This window comes from Hylobates moloch, unplaced genomic scaffold, assembly GCF_009828535.3.
Source record: "Hylobates moloch isolate HMO894 unplaced genomic scaffold, HMol_V3 SCAFFOLD_8, whole genome shotgun sequence".
NCBI classification, from domain to species: domain Eukaryota; kingdom Metazoa; phylum Chordata; class Mammalia; order Primates; family Hylobatidae; genus Hylobates; species Hylobates moloch.
This window is the reverse complement of record NW_026652283.1, coordinates 60,020,927-60,041,121: the sequence shown is the minus strand read 5'-3', so window position 1 is coordinate 60,041,121 and position 20,195 is coordinate 60,020,927. Positions and strand designations below refer to the sequence as shown.

The 20,195-nt window shown below is 38.5% G+C and overlaps 1 protein-coding gene across 4 annotated transcripts in view; it reads right to left on the bottom strand.

The window, feature by feature from the left end:
• Positions 1-5,302: 5,302 nt before the first annotated feature.
• The window catches only part of CENPL (centromere protein L), a 69,284-nt gene continuing 54,391 nt past the window's right edge, over positions 5,303-20,195 (bottom strand). For all 4 annotated transcript variants that reach the window (XM_058442879.1, XM_058442877.1, XM_058442878.1 and 1 more), the window contains 3 exons: positions 17,879-18,130; positions 11,401-11,943; positions 5,303-8,911 (listed from right to left, as the gene is read on the bottom strand). In XM_058442879.1, coding sequence (XP_058298862.1) covers positions 8,840-8,911; positions 11,401-11,943; positions 17,879-18,130 — 867 coding nt within the window. In that variant the 3' untranslated portion in view covers positions 5,303-8,839. The remainder of the gene's footprint in view (positions 8,912-11,400; positions 11,944-17,878; positions 18,131-20,195) is intronic.

Sequence of the window (20,195 nt, the reverse complement as noted above, 5' to 3'; positions counted from 1 at the left end):
CCTCCCAAGTAGCTGGGAATACAGGCACCCACTAGCACCCCCGGCGAAATTTTTTTATTTTTCGCAGAGACGAGGTTTTGCCATGCTGGCCAGGCTGGTCTGGAACTCTTAACCTCAAGTGATATGCCCACCTCGGCCTCCCAAAGTACTGGGATTACAGGCATGAGCCACCGTGCCTGGCCTGGAGTTTTGTAAATTTGCTTAAGCGTGTCCTTGATGAAGCAACAAAAATTATTAGTTTACTAAATCTCAACCTGTGGACATATGTCTTTTTCAATATTTTATGACAAAATGGGAAGTATACATAAAACACTGCTGCAAACCAAAATACAGTGGTCATCCCAAGAAAATCTTCTGAGATTTTTTTTTTTTTTTTTTTTTTGAGACAGAGTCTTTCTCTGTCCCCCAGGCTGGAGTGCACTGGCGCGATCTCGGCTCACTGCAAGCTCCGCCTCCCAGGTTCACGCCATTCTCCTGCCTCAGCCTCCCAAGTAGCTGGGACTACAGGTGCCCGCCACCACGCCCGGCTAATTTTTTGTATTTTTAGTAGAGACGGGGGTTTCACCGTGTTAGCCAGGATGGTCTCGATCTCCTGACCTCGTGATCCACCCACCTCGGCCTCCCAAAGTGCTGGGATTACAGGCTTGAGCCACTGCGCCCGGCCTGAGATTGTTTTAAGATGCAAGCTGAACTATCTACTTTTTGAAAGAATGACGGGCACACAAATTAAGGTCATTCAGACTTGGGTGTTGAGCAGACATTTTCTCTCAAATGAACAAAGTGAGGCTATCATTTCAAGGAACACAACTGACAGTACTTATTGTCAACCATATTCAAGAGAAAAATTACAATTTTGAGAAAGCTGTGTTGACTATGAACTTGACAGCTACTTAAAAACTTTTCTGATGAAATTGGTGATGACACTGATGAATGCCTTTTTAATTGCATAGTGAAGTGTGTCAACATGTGGAAGATCAGCATAACTCATGGAATCAGTTTTTCTAAATGATTAATGCACAGGTTAATATGTATCCAAAGCAGAAGATAGACCAACAGATCTAAATGGGAACAATATGAAAGGTCTACTGATATGGTTTTAGATTTCAGTAGTCACTTGTCAAGTTTTGATGTAATATCAAGAAGAATATCCATAATTATCAGAAAAGCTATTAAAATCCTCCTCCCCCTTCCAATTTCATATTTGTGTAAGCCATATTTTCTTGACATACTTCAACCAAAATAACATTGCAAAAGATTGAATGCAGAAGCAGGTAAGAACTCAATTGCCTTCTAATATAGCCAGATATGGAAGAATCATACAAAAATGTAAAAGAACACATCACTAATTTTTTTGCTTTAGAAATAAAAAAATTTGTTTTAAAAATGATAGTCTGGGCCAGGCACAGTGGCTGATGTCTGTAATCCCAGCACCTTGGGAGGCCAAGGCGGGCAGATACACTTGAGGTCAGGAGTTTGAGACCAGCCTGGCCAAAATGGCAAAACCCTGTCTCTACTAAATATACAAAAATTAGCTGGGCGTGGTGGTGCACACCTATAATCTCAGCTCCTTGGGAAGCTGAGGCAGGAGAATCAATACCCCTGTTGTTAAGTGATGCATGACTGTATTTCACCCACATTTGAATATTTAACAGATAAGGTCTAACTATAACAACATTATCACACTTGATAAAATTAACATTCCTTAATATCATCTAATACCCAATGTTGAAATTCCCCTAGTTACCACTTAATTTGTTTACTATTATACTTTGAAGTTTTCTTTTTTCCTGTCCCTTCTTTTGCTCACTTGGTCAAATTTCTATTTTGTTCTTTTGCCCTTTAATTTTAGAAATTCTTCTATAGTTTCTATTCTATTTGTGTGTGTGTATCTGCACTGCAACAGATATAAACACATTTCTCTACGAAGATTAAGAGGATTCTCTACTCACATTAAGAGGCTGTTATCCATCCTGGCTAACATGGTGAAACCCCGTCTCTACTAAAAATACAAAAACAAAAACAAAAATTAGCCGGACACAGTGGTGGGCGCCTGTAGTCCCAGCCACTCAGGAGGCTGAGGCAGGAGAATGGGGTGAACCTGGGAGGCAGAGCTCGCAGTGAGCCAAGATTACGCCACTGCACTCCAGCCTGGGCGACAGAGGGAGACTCCATCTCAAAAAAAAAAAAGAGGCTGTTAGAAATACTTCATAGGTGCTCTATAGCACCCAGTCATAACATACGTGATACCTAGACAGCCCATGTTTGGAGATACTAACAGTGGGCAGTGGCTTTGGGTGTTATCAGCTCGCTCCATTATAAAATACTCCATCAATCTTTCACCTAAGGGTTTAAGCAGATACTAATGATTGATGCTTACATCTATTATTTCACTGAGAGTTATAAATGATGCCTTCTGATTCCTTTGCATTTATCAGCTGAAATATATCTAAAAAACTTGCCTTGATCAGCTACTTATCTTGAAATATAATTTATACTAGAAAGTAGAAAATGTTTGCTTCTCCCCTTTACCAATTTTCAGAACTTGATTCTGCAGCAACCTCCAAAAGTAACTCACCAATTTCTAAAATTTTGTTTAGTACCAGTATGAGCTCATAAATTATTTTTTACTTTAATATTCTGATATAAAAAAATTTTTATATATTTAATCAATTGCACTTTTTCCTTTTGATATTTGAATTGTCTCACCTTTGGCAAGTAGGGTCCCCCTTCATTTTGGCTCCTAGCCTTTTGACACAACTTTTGATAGCTATCTTGCTTTTCTGATATATGAAAGGTATTTTTACACATTTCTTGTCCCAAACCTGAAATCAGCCCTTCCTTGAGAACTTCTAGCTCCTTTCAGTGGGAAATACTTATAGAACATAATCTGTGTGTTAGTAATGTTCATTGTTAATGGCTTTTTACTGCTTCCAGGCCTCTCCAGTAAACAAAGCTATGTGTTTTTTAGCAAAAGAAAACTAAATCATGAATAACCTCAATAGATGCAGGAAAAATTTTTGACAAAGTGCAACACCTATTCATAATAAAACCCCTCAACAAACTAGGAATAGAAAGGATCATTCTTAACTTGATAAATGACATCTACGAAAAAACCTACAGCCAACATCATATTTAATTGTAAAAGACATGATGCTTTCCTACTAAAAACGAGACTAAAATGTACATTCTTACCAGTTCTATTCACCATTGTACTGGAGATTCTAGCCAAGGCAATTCAGCAAGAAAAAGAAAAGATTAAAAATTAAGAAATAAAACTGTCTTTATTCACAGATGAAATGAACCTTATATGTAGAAAATCCTAAAGAATTCAGTGAAAAAAAACTAAGTTCAGCAAAGTCACAGGATACAACAGCAATATACAAAATCACTTGTATTTCTATATGCTAGCAACAAACAATTTGAAAATGAAATTAAGAAAACAATTCCATTCTCAATAGATCTAAAATAATAAAATATTTAAAGATTAAATAAATGGAAAAACATCCTGCTCATAGATTAGAAGATTTACTATCATTATGGCAACACTCCCTAAACTGCTCTATGGATTCAACACAATCATTATCAAAATCCCAGGAAGTTTTTTTTTTTTTTTTTTTTTTGCAACAATTGACAAGCTGATCCTAAAATTCTTATGGAAATGCAAAAGACGCAGCCAAATAACCTTGGGAAAAAAAGTTGAAGGTCTCACACTTCCTGATTTCAAAACTCACTACAAAGCTATAGTAATTGAGACAGTGTCATACTGGCTTAAGAAGTGACAAGTAGATCAATGAAATAGAAAGTCCAGAAATAAACCCAAACATCCATAAAATACTGATTTTTGAAAAAAGTGACAAGACAATTCAATAGGAAAAAAAGTCTGTTCAACAAGTGGTGCTGAAGCAAATGAATATCCACGTGCAAAAGGATGAATTTGGATCCCTACCTCACACCATACACAAAATTTAACTCAAAATGACAGACCTAATTTTCTAATTAGAAAATCCTGAGAAGAAAACAAAAGTAAACCTTTAGGACCTGAGGTTAATCAATGATTTATTAGATTCAACACCAAAAGTACAAGCAAGAAAAGAACAAAAATTGGTCAATTAGACTTCATGAAAATTAAAAACTTTTGCACTTTAAGAGTTAATTCTGATATTCCCAATTAAATATAATATTAGAGTTTTTACTTACTTGATTTTATATTTGTATCTTTTACACTGATAATCTCTTTTTTTTTTTTAATGTCACCCAGGCTGGAGTGCAGTGGCACAATCTTGGTTCACTGCAATCTCCACCTCCCAGGCTCAAGTGATCCTCCCACCCCAGCCTCCTGAGTAGGTGGTACTACAGGCATGTGCCACCATGCCTGGCTAATTTTTTGTATTTTTTATAGAGACAGGGTTTCGCCGTGTTGCCCAGGCTGGTCTCCAACATCTGACCTCAGATGATCCACCCACCTCAGCCTCCCAAAGTGCTGGAATTACAGGCACAAGCCACCATGCCTGGCCTACACTGAAAATCTGAATAACTACACGTTACCATATTATAAATAGTGCCGAAATAATAATAGCTATATTATTAAGACAACTGAATGTGATTTAAAATTTATTTGCTGCTCTTATTTTTCTAGGATGGAGCCTGCTAGAATATACAACCAAAATACCACAAATTTAAAGATACTAAAAATTTAAAGATACACAAATTTAATGATACTCCAGGCTGGGTGCAGTGGCTCATGCCTGCAATCCCAGCACTTTGCGAGGCCAAGAGGGGAGGATCACTTGAGCCCAGGAGTTCAAGACTAGCCTGGGCAACACAGCAAGACCCCAATTCTAAAAAAAAAAATTATCAAAAAAAAAGAAAAAAGGCGAGACATGACGGCACACACCTGTAGTCCCAGCTACTCAGGAAGCCAGGGCGAGAAGATCACTTTAGCCCAAGAGTTTGAGCCCAGCCTAAGCAATACAGCAAGATCCCATCTCTAAAATAAAAATATAAAGGCCAGGTGTGGTGGCTCACATCCATAATCCTAGCATTTGGGGAGGCCAAGGCAGGAGGATTGTTTGAGCCTTGGCTCAGGTGGGAAGGGTTAAAGACCAGCCTGGACAACATAGTGAAACCCCATCTCTACCAAAAATACAAAAAATTAGCTGGGCATTATTGCATGCACCTGTAGTCTGAGCTACTTGGGAGGCTGAGGAGGGAGGATGGTTTGAGCCCAGGAGGCAGAGGCTACAGTGAGCTGCAATTATGTCACTGCATTCCAGCCTGGGCAACAGAGCCAGACCCTGTCTCAAAAATAAAATAAAATTAAATTAAATTAAAATAGATACTGAAAAAAATTTGTGTAGGCTGGGCACAGTGGCTCATGCCTGTAATACCAGCACTTTGGGAGGCCAATGCAGGAGGATCGCTTGAGCCCAGGAGACCAGCTTCAACAACATAGGGAGACCCCATCTCTACAAAAATTAAAAAATTAGCCAGGCTTGGTGGCAATATGCCTGTGGTCTCAGCTACTTGGAAGGCTGAGGTTGGAGGATTGTTTGGGCCAGGGAGGTCAAGCCTGCAGTGAACTGTGATTGTGCCACTGCACTCTAGCCTGGACAACACAGCAAGACCGTGTCTCAAAACAGAACAAAAAAACTTGTGTGATTATGCCATGAACTTATATAGTTAGGCTCATTTGTGTTTAATTGCTAAGGATTGCTTTGTTTTTTCCTTTTGTTCTAATTTTGTTTCATAATTATACAAAACACATGGTTCTAAACTATTAAAAAGGAACATTCAGGTAAATCTTAACTCTCATTCCTGTCCCCTCTACACTGTTCCTTCCTTCTCCCTATAAGTAAATAAATTTATAAGTTTGTGGTTTATCCTTTCATTGTTTTTTTGAAAGCATAAGGAAATACACACTCATCTCTCCCTCATTCCTTACATAAAAAGTACAATACTCTACATTCTGTCCACATACATTGCTCTTTCACATAACAGTACATCTTGGAGATCACTCCATGGGAGTAAAGAGATACCTTCCCCAATCCTTTTTATAGTTGCATAGTAGTAATTCATTTTGCAGCTATACCAGGCCTGATGAGCATCTGAGTTGTTTTTAGTCTTGCTATTACAAATACTATTGTAATAAGTAACCTTGTACATGCTTCATTTCATATTTTTTTGCCAGTGAAGTTTTGGGACAGAATCCTAGAAGTGGAATTGCTAATCAAAGGGTGATGGCACACATAGTTTTGTTTAATATTGCTAACTTCTTCTCCATTAGGGGTATATCATTTGCAATAACCTTTTAACTGTTTCCCTTCTTCCACTCTTGTCTACCTACACCCATTCCCCCTCATATCTTATAAAATCCTATAAAACTAATCGAATCGTATTACTCTCTTACTTAAAATCTTTCAGTGACTTCCCATTGCATTTAGAATAAAATCCAATCTCTTCACACTATAAAAACTTAGATGATATAGCTCCTGCCTCTGTATCAAGTTAGGATTAAGTTTGACTATGAGCAAGGAAGACCCAAAATGACAACAGCTGAAACACGAGAGAAGTTTACTTCTCTGACAAGTAAGTCTAGAGGAAGACTGCCCAAGGCCGGCACTGGAGTTCACCTTCAAGAAAACCTTAGGGCACAAGCTCCTCCCAGGCCATGCTCTGTCATCCCTAGGACTTGTTCCTCATCCCCATGACCTAAGATAATAGCTACAGTACTAGTCATAATATCAATGTTCCAAGGCAGCAAAGTTGGAAGAAGGGAAAAGTAAGAAAAGGGGGAAGGGGTACATGCCAGTTGTTTTTTATTATAGGTAAGATTTCTGGAAGCTCTATATGACACTTCAATTTGTATCCCAAATCAGAACGTATTCATATGACTATACCTACCTACGAGAAAGGCTGGAAAATATCATCTTTATTCTGGGCAGCCAGGTGCCCTAGCCAAAAATTGGGAGATTTTATGCCATGGAAGAAGTCTTTGCTGCACAACCTGTTCAGTTTCAGCTCATAATAGGCCATATACCCTTATTCACTATGTTCTAGCCAAAAAACTTCTTTGTTCTTCAAAGCAGCCAAACTCTTACCTATCTCAAAGTTTCTCCTGCCTAGCACACCCTTCCTTAGATCTTCACATGGCTGGTTCTATCTCATCATTCAGGACTCAGTTCAAAAGGTCACTTCCTCAGACAGATCTTCTTGGACTACTGTATGAAAGGTAAGCCCCACTCCAGTCACCTTTTTTCATATTGCACTGCCTTATTTTCTTCATAGCATTTGTCTCCATCTGAAATTATTTACCTTTTGCCTTCTTTCACTAGAATATAATTTCCTCAGAACAAAGACCTTTTTTTCACTTCTTCACTGCTATATTCCTATTATGCAATACAATTCTAAGCACATGGTAGGAGTTTAATATTAGTTGAATGGATGAATGTCTGACTCCAAAGCCCATGCTTTTCCCATTACATCAGCTGCTCCTAGTATATCTGAAATAATATCCCATTCCAGTAGTTAATCTTTGTTTTTTTGAGAATGACAGCCTATTAATTTTCTTTCAATCAAGATTTTAAAAAAAATTATTCCTAAAGTAAAAGAAAATCTTATGCTCAGTAAGTAAAAAGAAGAGATTTGGATAAAACATCATGGGCAAGACTCTTAAGTTCCTCGATCTCACAGTTTTCATCTGTAAAAAGAAAGAGTTGATTAAAATTGATTTAATCTACAAATATTTACCAAGCATTATGCTAAACTGGGACATGAAGGTTAAATAATTTCTGACCTCAAAAGGGGCTCACAGGTGCCTTTCAACTCTACAATTTGTATGATTCTATATAATTGTTAGTCTGTACCCTCTCTGTTAACAGAAAAAGTCTACCAATTTCCACTAATGAGATATTAATTAAAAGATGTCGAGACATTGATAAACACATTGCTTCATTTTAAAATAAACATTTAATTCAACATTGCAACAGGAGTTGAACTGTATTTAAAACAGAAGCATATTAGTGACTAAAAAAATGTGTATATTAATCTTTAGTTCCCTTTTGAGGGGATTTTGATTGCCAGTTCTCTGCAGTGAAATGCTAGGAAAATGTCTTTAGAAGACAGAATTCTTTCTGAATGCAAGTCTAAAATGCTTAAAAGAGATTAAAGGTTTTAAAGACCCAAATCAGAAATATCCATTAGATATATCTCATTTGAATCCTAAGAGTTTAAACATAATAAACACTATATTTATTTATTTTTTATTTTTTGAGGCAGAGTTTCACTTTGTTGCCCAGGCTGGAGTGCAGTGGTGCAATCTTGGCTCACTGCAGCCTGTCTTCCGGGTTCAAACGATTCTCCTGCTTCAGCCTCCCCAGTAGCTGGGATTATAGGCATGTGCCACCACGCCCAGCTAATTCTTGTATTTTCAGTAGAGAAGGGGTTTCACCATGTTGGCCAGGCTGGTCTTGAATTCCTGGCCTCAAATGATCCACCCACCTCAGCCTCCCAAAGCGCTGGAATTACAGGTGTGAGCCACCAAGCCCAGCCTATATATATATATATATTTAAAGATGACAAGAAATTAACAACTCAGCATTTTGAGAATGGCATGCCAGGTTATCATGATTAGTACATGGGCATCTGGCTGTGGCTCATCTACTACCATATTCTTTGTTCTTCTAGATCCTTCTTAGCTTCCATCTTGGCAACTCCAAAGGCATGGTGGGGAAAACAGATGCAGAGACAGATGCCTATTTCTCCTGCAGTCTCTTTCAGCATAGCAATTAGGCAAGTAATCAATAAGAGTATAAAATCTATAACTTATAGTCCACATAAGGCTTCACTCAATTTGAAAAATTGCCAGTTCTGTCAAATATGCTAACACTCCAATAAGGTATTTATGACACAGAATCTGCAAAAAGAAAAAGAAGACATTTAAAATTAGAATAGTATTAATTATAACAAAGCAGACTGATATTTGAATAATCAATGTTATATTGGTCTAACTTCTGGATTTAATTCATGAAGCTTACCACATGCAATACACTCATTTTTGGCCAGGCACAGTGATTTATCCCTATAATCCCAGCACTTTGAGAGGCCGACGTAGGAGGATCACTTGAGCCCAGCAGTTCTAGACCAGCCTGTGCAACAAAAGGAGACCTCATCTCTACAAAAAATTTTCAAATGTAAAAAGCAGCCAGGTGTAGTGGTATACACCTATAGTCCCAGCTACTCCCAAGGCTGAGGCAGGAGGATCACTTGAGCCCAGGAGTTAAAGGTTATAGTGAGCTATAATCACACTACTGCATTCCAGCCTGGGTGAAAGAGTGAGACTCTCTCTAAAGCAAAAAACAAACCCCTCATTTTTATATTTTCTATTTCTTTCCTTTTTTGTTTTTTAATGCTGGTCTCTTCTCATCAAAATTATTTCCCAACCTACTGTTGCACTGTGACCTCCAGTTTGAAAAGCATGAATATAGTGCTTACAGAGCATTGACTTATTGGATCTAAGAGGTACGAGTTCAAATCTTGATTCTTCCTCTTGATAAGCTATCTTGCTTGTCATTTAAACCTATCTTGGCCTCAGTTTCCTTGTTTTAAAATAAAATATGGATAAAAACACCTAACTGTCCAGGCACGGTGGCTCACGCCTATAATCCCAGCACTTTGGGAGGCCAAGGTGGGTGGATCACTAGGTCAGGAGTTTGAGACCAGCCTGGCCAACATGGCAAAATCCCATCTCTATTAAAAATACAAAAATTAGCCAGGTATGGTGGTGGAGCCTGTAATCCCAGCTACTCGGGAGGCTGAGGCAGGAGAATTGCTTGAACCCAGGAGGCAGAGGCTGCAGTTAGCCAAGATCACACCACGGCACACCAGCCTAGGCGACAAAGCAAGACTCCGTCTCAAAGGAAAAAAAAAAAAAAATCTAACTAGCCGGGCATGGTGGCTCACGCCTGTAATCCCAACACTTTAGGAGGCCAAGGCAAGTGGATCATTTGAGGTCAGGAGTTCAAGACCAGCCTGGCCAACATGGTGAAACCTCATCTCTACTAAAAATACAAAAATTAGCTGGGCATGGTGGCAGGCACCTGTAGTCCCAGCTACTCAGGAGACTAAGACAGGAGAATCACTTAAACCCAGGAGGCGGAAGTTGCAGTGAGTTGAGATCACACCACTGCACCCCAGCCTGGGTGACAGAGCAAGACTCCGTCTCAAAATAAATAAATAAATAAAGATAAAAATAGTAAAAAAAGTAAAATTACAAAAATTAGCCAGGTGTAGTGGCTCATGCTTGTAGTCCCAGCTACTCAGGAGGCTGAGGCACGAGAATCGCTTGAGCCTAGGAGGCAGAGGTTGTAGTTAGCTGAGATCACACCACTGCACTCCAGCCTGAGTGATGGAGTGAGATTCTGTCTCAAAAAAAAAAAAAAACAAAAAGCACACACAAAAAAAACACCTAACTACAGGGTTGCTCTGAAGATTAGAATTTAAGGTCTGTTAAACTCTTAGCACAGTAACAAGATCACAGGAAACATTTACTGAATGTATATTGTGGCTGTATATTTTAATATATTTTAGGAGCCAATTCTCAGTTTATTTCTGTCTGATACTTTTTTTTTTTTTTTTTTTGAGATGGAGTCTCGCTCTGTCACCCAGGCTGGAGTGTTCTCGTTCTGTTGCCCAGGCCGGAGTGCAGTGGCACAATCTCGGCTCACTGCAAGCTCCACCTCCCGGGTTCACACCATTCTCCTGCTCAGCCTCCCCAGTAGCTAGGACTACAGGTGCCCACCACCATGCCTGGCTAATTTTTTATATTTTTAGTGGAGATGGGGTTTCAGCGTGTTAGCCAGCATGGTCTCAATCTCCTGACCTCATGATCTGCCCGCCTCGGCCTCCCAAAGCGCTGGGATTACAGGCGTGAGCCACCGTGCCCGGCCTATTTCTGATACTTCTTATCAGAAATCACTTTGTAGAGAATAAAACAATGTCTCTATTCTTTCTTTCCCAATGAGGACAGAAAAACCTAGAATATAAAGATGACATCTTAGTTCTGTGTTTCTGGCTATAATTTTGTCTAACACAAAATTCTCTATTACTCTGATAATTATTTCAAAATTTCACAAGAAACAATTTTGAAAGTTTCAAAGTTGCTACAAAATAATAATTCACATTATTACCAAAGGCTGAAGCACACAGCATACAGTGTCCTTCCATTATAAGGCTATATCTAGAAGGCTAATGACTTTAGTAAACCATAAACCATAAAATAAAAGCTCTCTATTGTCTTAAATACATTCAAGTGTGTTTCTTCAATTGAGTGGACAATACAATCATCATACATTTTTAAAACCATAAAATAAGGAAACATTACTTAACTAAATTGTTCAAACTAACCTTTATTTTTCCATCAGTATGTGCTGAAGCTACAGATGTTGAAACACGAACTAATCTTGTGGCTGATAAATGAATTTTGAAATGTCTATGGAAATGTGAATAAAGGCAGTCCATGAATAGGTCAACTTCTTCCTGGGTAACCTCCCCAGGTGTTTTGTGGACACTGTCCCATAGAGCTTTTGCATCCTCTGGATGTATTGCAAAAGAAATGTCCAGACTTTGAGGGCTACAGGGTACAGACCAAAGAAATTCAGTAGTGGCCACATAATGGTCCATTTTGCATGCAGTCCACATGGCAGCCATCCAGGAAAGATTAAATGCATTGATTGCTAAAGGACTGAAATAACAGTCAAAGGTTTTCTGAAACCAAGTTCCAATTATTGCTGTGTTAGACTCTGCTCCATTTGCAAGGAATAAGGGCAGACAGGTGAAATCTTCTGAAACAGTCTCCAGAAGACTGTCTCCAAATATACAGCAGAACCAGCCAGTCCACAACACTTTACCTTCTCTATTCTCAGATGGCAATTGAGATTTTGACAGAATCTACAAACAAAGTAAACAGGTTCCTTAAATTCAAAAGTACATTTACTTCTAAATTCCATCTTCTCAAAATTAGTTCATTAAAAATAAGACGAGCCAATGTAATACTTGCAAAAAAAAAAAATAGAGAGAATAGTCTCCCTAATGATTAACAGGGCTTATCAAAATAATTCGCCTTTTTTTTTTTTTGAGACAGAGTCTCACTCTGTCGCCCAGGCTGGAGTGTGGTGGCACGATCTCAGCTCACTGTAACCTCTGCCTCCTGGGTTCAAGTGATTCTCCAGCCTCAGCCTCCCAAGTAGCTGGGATTACAGGCATGCACCACCATGCCCAGCTAATTTTTGTATTTTTAGTAGGGATGGGGTTTCACTATATTGGTCAGGCTGGTCTCCAACCTCTGACCTCAGGTGATCTGCCCATCTCGGCCACCCAAAGTACTAGGATTGTAGGCGTGAGCTACCGTGCCCGGCCCCCAATATTCTTATACAGTGGAAACATGATATATGGCAAAATCTTGGTGTAACCAAACTGCAAAATAAGGGCTACCAATAGGGCATAACCAGGTGTAGTACCCTGAAAGAAACAAACAAAAAAAACCCCTCAACTTTAGAAAGAACTGTGAAAGGTCACAAAATCCAACATGTTTGAATTCTTTCATTGAGGAAGACTTCGATATTTCCTAAGGCAGCACTATCAACTTAAAATGTTCTTTTATATGTTAGACCCTACAGTTTCTACCCACTGGTCCTGCTTTCTTCCTTTTGGGCATGTAGAATATAGTCACATCTGATCTCTCTTCTACAAGAAAAGTCCTTCAAATATTTGATGGTCCCCATCATACATAGTACTTACTAAGTTCAACATTTCCAGTTTCTTCAACCATTCGCCTATGACATACATTCACATTCTCTCACTATTCTAGTCACTCTTCCCTGAAATTATTCTGCATAGGAATCATTCATAAGTGAACATAATTACTTTAAAAAGGTCTGATTTGCGGAAGGAAGGGGGAAAAAGGTCTGATTGCAAGACTAACCACCACCTTTAACTAGATTATACTCCTATTAATGTAATCTCAGATTGCAGTTTTCTGGTTTTTAGTTGACAGCTTTATATAAACTAGCCCTGTATATTCATGTTTGCTTTATAGGTAAATCTCTTCCCACTTACACTGAGGCTGTAAATTTATTCCTGCTAACATTAATCTCTTTTGATTTGGCTCATTGGACAATCCATTCAGATCATTTAGGATATTTTATTATATTTTTAGCTGATTGCCTAACCCCTCAAACTTTAAATTTTAAGTTACATGACAAACATTCCAGATACTCAAAGAACTCTGTTAAAGCATTAAGCAGACCAAGGTTAAGATCACAGCTTTGTATCATACCCCTTCAGAAATGATCATTTACACAGTTCTTTTAACATATTTCTCCTTCTTGTTTAAGAAATTATGGAAGACTCTCAAATACCTGGAAGCTTAGATATATTAACTTTATCACACTTTCATGACCTAAGAGTCTTGTAACCCTATCAAGAAACGAGATTTAATTTGAAAACTATTAGAACACTATACCAGGAATTCAAGAGGTCATTTCTAATCCTCACAAGGGTAGATGCTTGACTGATAATATGCAAGTCACAAAATTTCTCTGTGCATCAGGTGCTTCACTTGACAAAAACTGCTAATTGTCTCTTGAGTATCCATTTTTCCTTCCACAATAAAATAGTCCCTTTATGGCTGGGCGAGATGGCTCATGCCTGCAGTCCCAGAACTTTGGGAGGCCGATGTGGGTGGATCACGAGCTCAGGAGTTTGAGACCAGCCTGGGCAACATGGTGAAACCCTGTCTCTACAAAAATATAAAATTAGCCTGGCATGGTGGCACATGCCTATAGTCCCAGCTACTTGGGGGGCTGAGGCGGGAGGACTACTTGAACCCAGGAGGTAGAGGTTGCAGTGAGCCGAGACAGTACCACTGCACTCCAACTTGGGTGACAGAGTGAGAAGCTGTCACAAAAAAAAAAAAAAAAAAAGTCTCTTTAGTTAAGTTGGCAGAGTATCCACTGAAAAAAAAGTCTTTTCTAGCCTCCCTTCCAACTAGGATGTAAAGAGAAGTTATTGGGTCTCAGCAAGATTTACTCTGCATCAGGTTCTGTTTGTCCTTCCCAACTTCTTCCTACTTCCTGCCTGGAACTTGAATATAACGTTTAGAGCTGCTGGAGACGTCTTATGTTAGATCATAAGGTAACTTTTAAGATGAAAACCATGCACTAAGGAGAAGAAAGAGCCTAGATTATTAATGATTTCATCAAGCATCATACCAGCCTTGGACAGCTTACATCCATGCATTTAAAAAAAAAAAAAAAAAAAAGACAGCATACCACTATCTTGTTTAATTCACTGTTATTTAGGCTAACCCTAATCCCAGAACATCTTGAGATCTTTGCCAACACCATGACCCATATCAGGGGTCAGCAAATTTTTTCTGTAAAGGGCCAGTTAGTAAGCATTTCAGACTTTGCTGGCAATATGGGCTCTGTTGCAACTTCTCAACTCTGCTGTGCTGTACAAAAGCAGCCACAGACAATAACAAGCAAATAAAAGGGGCTATATTCCAATAAAACCTTATTTACAAAAACAAGTAGCAGGTCAGATTTGGCCTATGGGCCATGGTTTACTGACCTCTAATCTATACAAACAAAAAGTCAGTCCATTTCAACTGCTTAAGAACTTAATTTCCTTATCCATTATTAAGATTAGTTAGCTCAAAAGAAACAGAAGCAGCAAGCATGAATAATAAACAAAATAAATCTGAGGCTGAGTGTGGTGGTTCATGCCTCTAATCCCAGCACTTTGGGAGGCCAAGGTGGGTGGATCACTTGAGCCCAGGAGTTCGAGACCAACCTGGGCAACATGGCGAGACTCTGTCTACAAAAAAATACAAAATTTACCCAAGTGTGGTGGCATGCACCTGTAGTCCCAGCTACTTGGAAGGCTAAGGTAGAAGGATCACTTGAGCCCAGGAGGCAGAGGTTGCAGTCAACCAAGATCGTGCCACTGCACTCCAGCCTGGGTGACAAAATGAGATCCTGTCTCAAAAAAATAAAATAAAATAAAATAAATGCAACATGTTATATTCCTTCCTATAACCAGTATACAAGAGCAATAGAACTATCTTGATTAAGAAACCAGATTTATTTATTTATTATATTTTTTGTAGAAATGGCCTCTTGTCATGTTGCCCAGGATGGTCTTGAACTCCTAGGCTCAGGTGATCTGCCCGCTGTAGCCTCCCAAAGTGCTGGGATTACAGGCGTGAGCCACTGCACCCAGCCTTAAAATGTTACATTTCTGAGAGTAACCTGGCATGAAGTATCACAATATTTAATGATATATATTTTCATACTAAAATTCTACTTATAGAAATTTAATCTGCCCTCTCTCACCACTCCTATTCAACATAGTGTTGGAAGTTCTGGCCAGGGCAATCAGGCAGGAGAAGGAAATAAAGGGTATTCAATTAGGAAAACAAGAAGTCAAATTGTCTGTTTGCAGATGACATGATTGTATATCTAGAAAACCCCATCGTCTCAGTCCAAAATCTCCTTAAGCTGATAAGCAACTTCAGCAAAGTCTCAGGATACAAAATCAATGTACAAAAATCACAAGCATTCTTATACACCAATCACAGACAAACAGAGAGCCAAATCATGAGTGAACTCCCATTCACAATTGCTTCAAAGAGAATAAAATACCTAGGAATCCAACTTACAAGGGATGTGAAGGACCTCTTCAAGGAGAACTACAAACCACTGCTCAATGAAATAAAAGAGGATACAAACAAATGGAAGAACATCACATGCTCATGGGTCGGAAGAATCAATATCGTGAAAATGGCCATCCTGCCGAAGGTAATTTATAGATTAAATGCCATCCCCATCAAGCTACCAATGACTTTCTTCACAGAATTGGAAAAAACTACTTTAAAGTTCATATGGAACCAAAAAAGAGCCCGCATCGCCAAGTCAATCCTAAGCCAAAAGAACAAAGCCAGAGGCATCACACTACCTGACTTCAAACTATACTACAAGGCTACAGTAACCAAAACAGCATGGTACTGATACCAAAACAGAGATATAGATCAATGGAACAGAACAGAGCCCTCAGAAATAATGCCGCATATCTACAACTATCTGATCTTTGACAAACCTGTCAAAAACAAGCAATGGGGAAAGGATTCCCTATTTAATAAATGGTGCTGGGAAAACTGGCTAGCCATGTGTAGAAAGATGAAACTGGATCCCTTCCTTACACCTTATACAAAAATTAATTCAAGATGGATTAAAGACTTACATGTTAGACCTAAAACCATAAAAACCCTAGAAGAAAACCCAGGCAATACCATTCAGGACACAGGCATGGGCAAGGACTTCATGTCTAAAACACCAAAAGCAATGGCAACAAAAGCCAAAATTGACAAATGGGATCTCATTAAACTAAAGAGCTTCTGCACAGCAAAAGAAACTACCATCAGAGTGAACAGGCAACCTACAAAATGGGAGAAAATTTTCGCAACCTACTCATTTGACAAAGGGCTAATATCCAGAATCTACAATGAACTCAAATTTACAAGAAAAAAACAAACAACCCTATCAAAAAGTGGGCGAAGGATATGAACAGACACTTCTCAAAAGAAGACATTTATGCAGCCAAAAAACACATGAAAAAATGGGCGTCATCACTGGCCATCAGAGAAATGCAAATCAAAACCACAATGAGATACCATCTCACACCAGTTAGAATGGCCATCATTAAAAAGTCAGGAAACAACAGGTACGGAGAGGATGTGGAGAAATAGTAACACCTTTACACTGCTGGTGGGACTGTAAACTAGTTCAACCATTGTGGAAGTCAGTGTGGCGATTCCTCAAGGATCTAGAACTAGAAATACCATTTGACCCAGCCATCCCATTACTGGGTATATACCCAAAGGACTATAAATCATGCTGCTATAAAGTCACATGCACACGTATGTTTACTGTGGCACTATTCACAATAGCAAAGACTTGGAACCAACCCAAATGTCCAACAACGATAGACTGGATTAAGAAAATGTGGCACATACACACCATGGAATACTATGCAGCCATAAAAAATGATGAGTTCATGTCCTTTGTAGGGACATGGATGAAACTGGAAATCATCATTCTCAGCAAACTATCGCAAGGACAAAAAACCAAACACCGCATGTTCTCACTCATAGGTGGGAATTGAACAACGAGAACACTCACAGGTGGGAATTGAACAGGAAGGGGAACATCACACTCCGAGGACTGTTGTGGGGTGGGGGGGAGGGGGGAGGGATAGCATTAGGAGACATACCTAATGCTAAACGACGAGTTAATGGGTGCAGTACACCAACATGGCACACGTATACATATGTAACAAACCTGCACATTGTACACATGTACCCTAAAACTTAAAGTATAATAATAAAAAAAAATTAATCCCAGTAAAAACCACAAAAATATAGAATTCCTAATGATATAAGTAATTGTCTACAATATTAGTAAAAATATCATAATGTAAAAGTAGGGGCAATATGATCCCAATTTCAAGACTATATAGATACAGATAACCAAACACATATACCAAAATGTTAAACTATAATTTTTAACTTTTTTTGTACTTTTATGTATTTCCTCAGTTTTTAAAAATAAACATGATTTTGTACAAACTACCTATATATACATAGGAAAAAATTTTTAAAGTAGATTATATCTAATTATTATAGTTTAGTCAAATAAGACATAAAATACATTATAAATCACAAAAGAAATTTTTAAAACAGTTAAGAAAATACCACAACAATTTCCAAAGAAAGAAAATGCAGATTCTTTTCCCCTAGGAAGCAAGTATTGTTTATATACTACACCTGGACAAGAAATGCTTCTGGGTCCCTTTGTGTTCCTTTCATTCCTAGCAGAGTAGAAAAAATCACTTTGATGTTGAAGTCTTCTCCCACTTCCACAGCAAGTCCTTTTTGCTTTTCAGCAACAATAAAAGCATTGAGAAGTCTAGAATACTCTTTGAGATTACTATAGGAGAATTTATATAAGGGAGTTAAACTATATAAAGTCCACTGTTTATGCAGAAGGAATGCAACCTTTTGAGGGTCAACATCTTCCTACAAAAAAAAAATCAAGACAAAAGAAGTTTAAAAATTAGGAAACAATAAGAATTTAATCATACCATTTAAAACATCTAATACAAATATATTATTGGGTACCTGATTTTTGCACTCCAACCAAATGGGTTTGCAGGACTTTTTGCAGATCCTTGAACAGACCTTTACCTTTGCTGTACCTTCTCTTCAGAATGCTCTTCTCCCAAGTGTTCACATGGCAAGTTCCTTCACTTCATTCAGTTCTCTACCCAAATGTAACCAAAGAGGCCACTTGATCTAAAGCAGCACCTGCACCCACTCCAACTTTGTATCACCTCACCCGGCTTTATTTTTCTTCACAGCACTTATTACTACCCAACATTATATTCTTGTCTGCAATTTTTTTGTATTTTTATTATCTGTCTTCCTTACTGGTGTATAAGCTTGATGACAGCAGTGATTTTGTCTATTTAGTACTCTCTAGAACAATGCTATCTAGAACAAGTGTTCAATAAATATTTAACATAAAATTTATAACTGTCTCTCAGACCACAGTGCAATCAAACTAGAACTCAGGATTAAGAAACTCACTCAAAACCCCTCAACTACATGGAAACTGAACAACCTGCTCCTGAATGACTATTGGGTACATAATGAAATGAAGGCAGAAATAAAGATGTTCTTTGAAACAAACGAGAACAAAGACACAACATACCAGAATCTCTGGGACACATTCAAAGCAGTGTGTAGAGGGAAATTTATAGCACTAAATGCCCACAAGAGAAAGCAGGAAAGATCCAAAATTGACTCCCTACCATCACAATTAAAAGAACTAGAAAAGCAAGAGCAAACACATTCAAAAGCTAGCAGAAGGCTAGAAATAACTAAAATCAGAGCAGAACTGAAGGAAATAGAGACACAAAAAACCCTTCAAAAAATTAATGAATCCAGGAGCTGGTTTTTTGAAAAGATCAACAAAATTGATAGACCGCTAGCAAGACTAATAAAGAAGAAAAGAGAGAAGAATCAAACAGATGCAATACAAAATGAAAAAGGGGATATCACCACCAATCCCACAGAAATACAATCTACCATCAGAGAATACTACAAACACCTCTACGCAAATAAACTAGAAAATCTAGAAGAAATGGACAAATTCCTCGACAAATACACCCTCCCAAGACTAAACCAGGAAGAAGTTGAATCTCTGAATAGACCAATAATAGGCTCTGAAATTGTGGCAATAATCAATAGCTTACCAATCAAAAAGAGTCCAGGACCTGATGGATTCACAGCCGAATTCTACCAGAGGTACAAGGAGGAACTGGTACCATTCCTTCTGAAACTATTCCAATCGATAGAAAAAGAGGGAATCCTCCCTAACACATTTTATGAGGCCAGCATCATCCTGATACCAAAGCCTGGCAGAGACATAACCAAAAAAGAGAATTTCAGACCAATATCCTTGATGAACATTGATGCAAAAATCTTCAATAAAATACTGGCAAACCGAATCCAGCAGCACATCAAAAAGCTTATACACCATGATCAAGTGGGCTTCATCCCTGGGATGCAAGGCTGGTTCAACATATGCAAATCAATAAATGTAATCCAGCATATAAACAGAACCAAAGACAAAAACCACATGATTATCTCAACAGATGCAGAAAAGGCCTTTGACAAAAATCAACAACCTTCATGCTAAAAACTCTCAATAAATTAGGTATTGATGGGATGTATCTCAAAACAACAAGAGCTATCTATGACAAACCCACAGCCAATATCCTACTGAATGGGCAAAAACTGGAAGCATTCCCTCTGAAAACTGGCACAAGACAGGGATGCCCTCTCTCACCACTCCTATTCAACATAGTGCTGGAAGTTCTGGCCAGGGCAATCGGGCAGGAGAAGGAAATAAAGGGTATTCAATTAGGAAAAGAGGAAGTGAAACTGTCCCTGTTTGCAGAGGACATGATTGTATACCTAGAAAACCCCATCGTCTCAGCCCAAAATCTCCTTAAGCTGATTAGCAACTTCAGCAAAGTCTCAGGATACAAAATCAATGTACAAAAATCACAAGCATTCT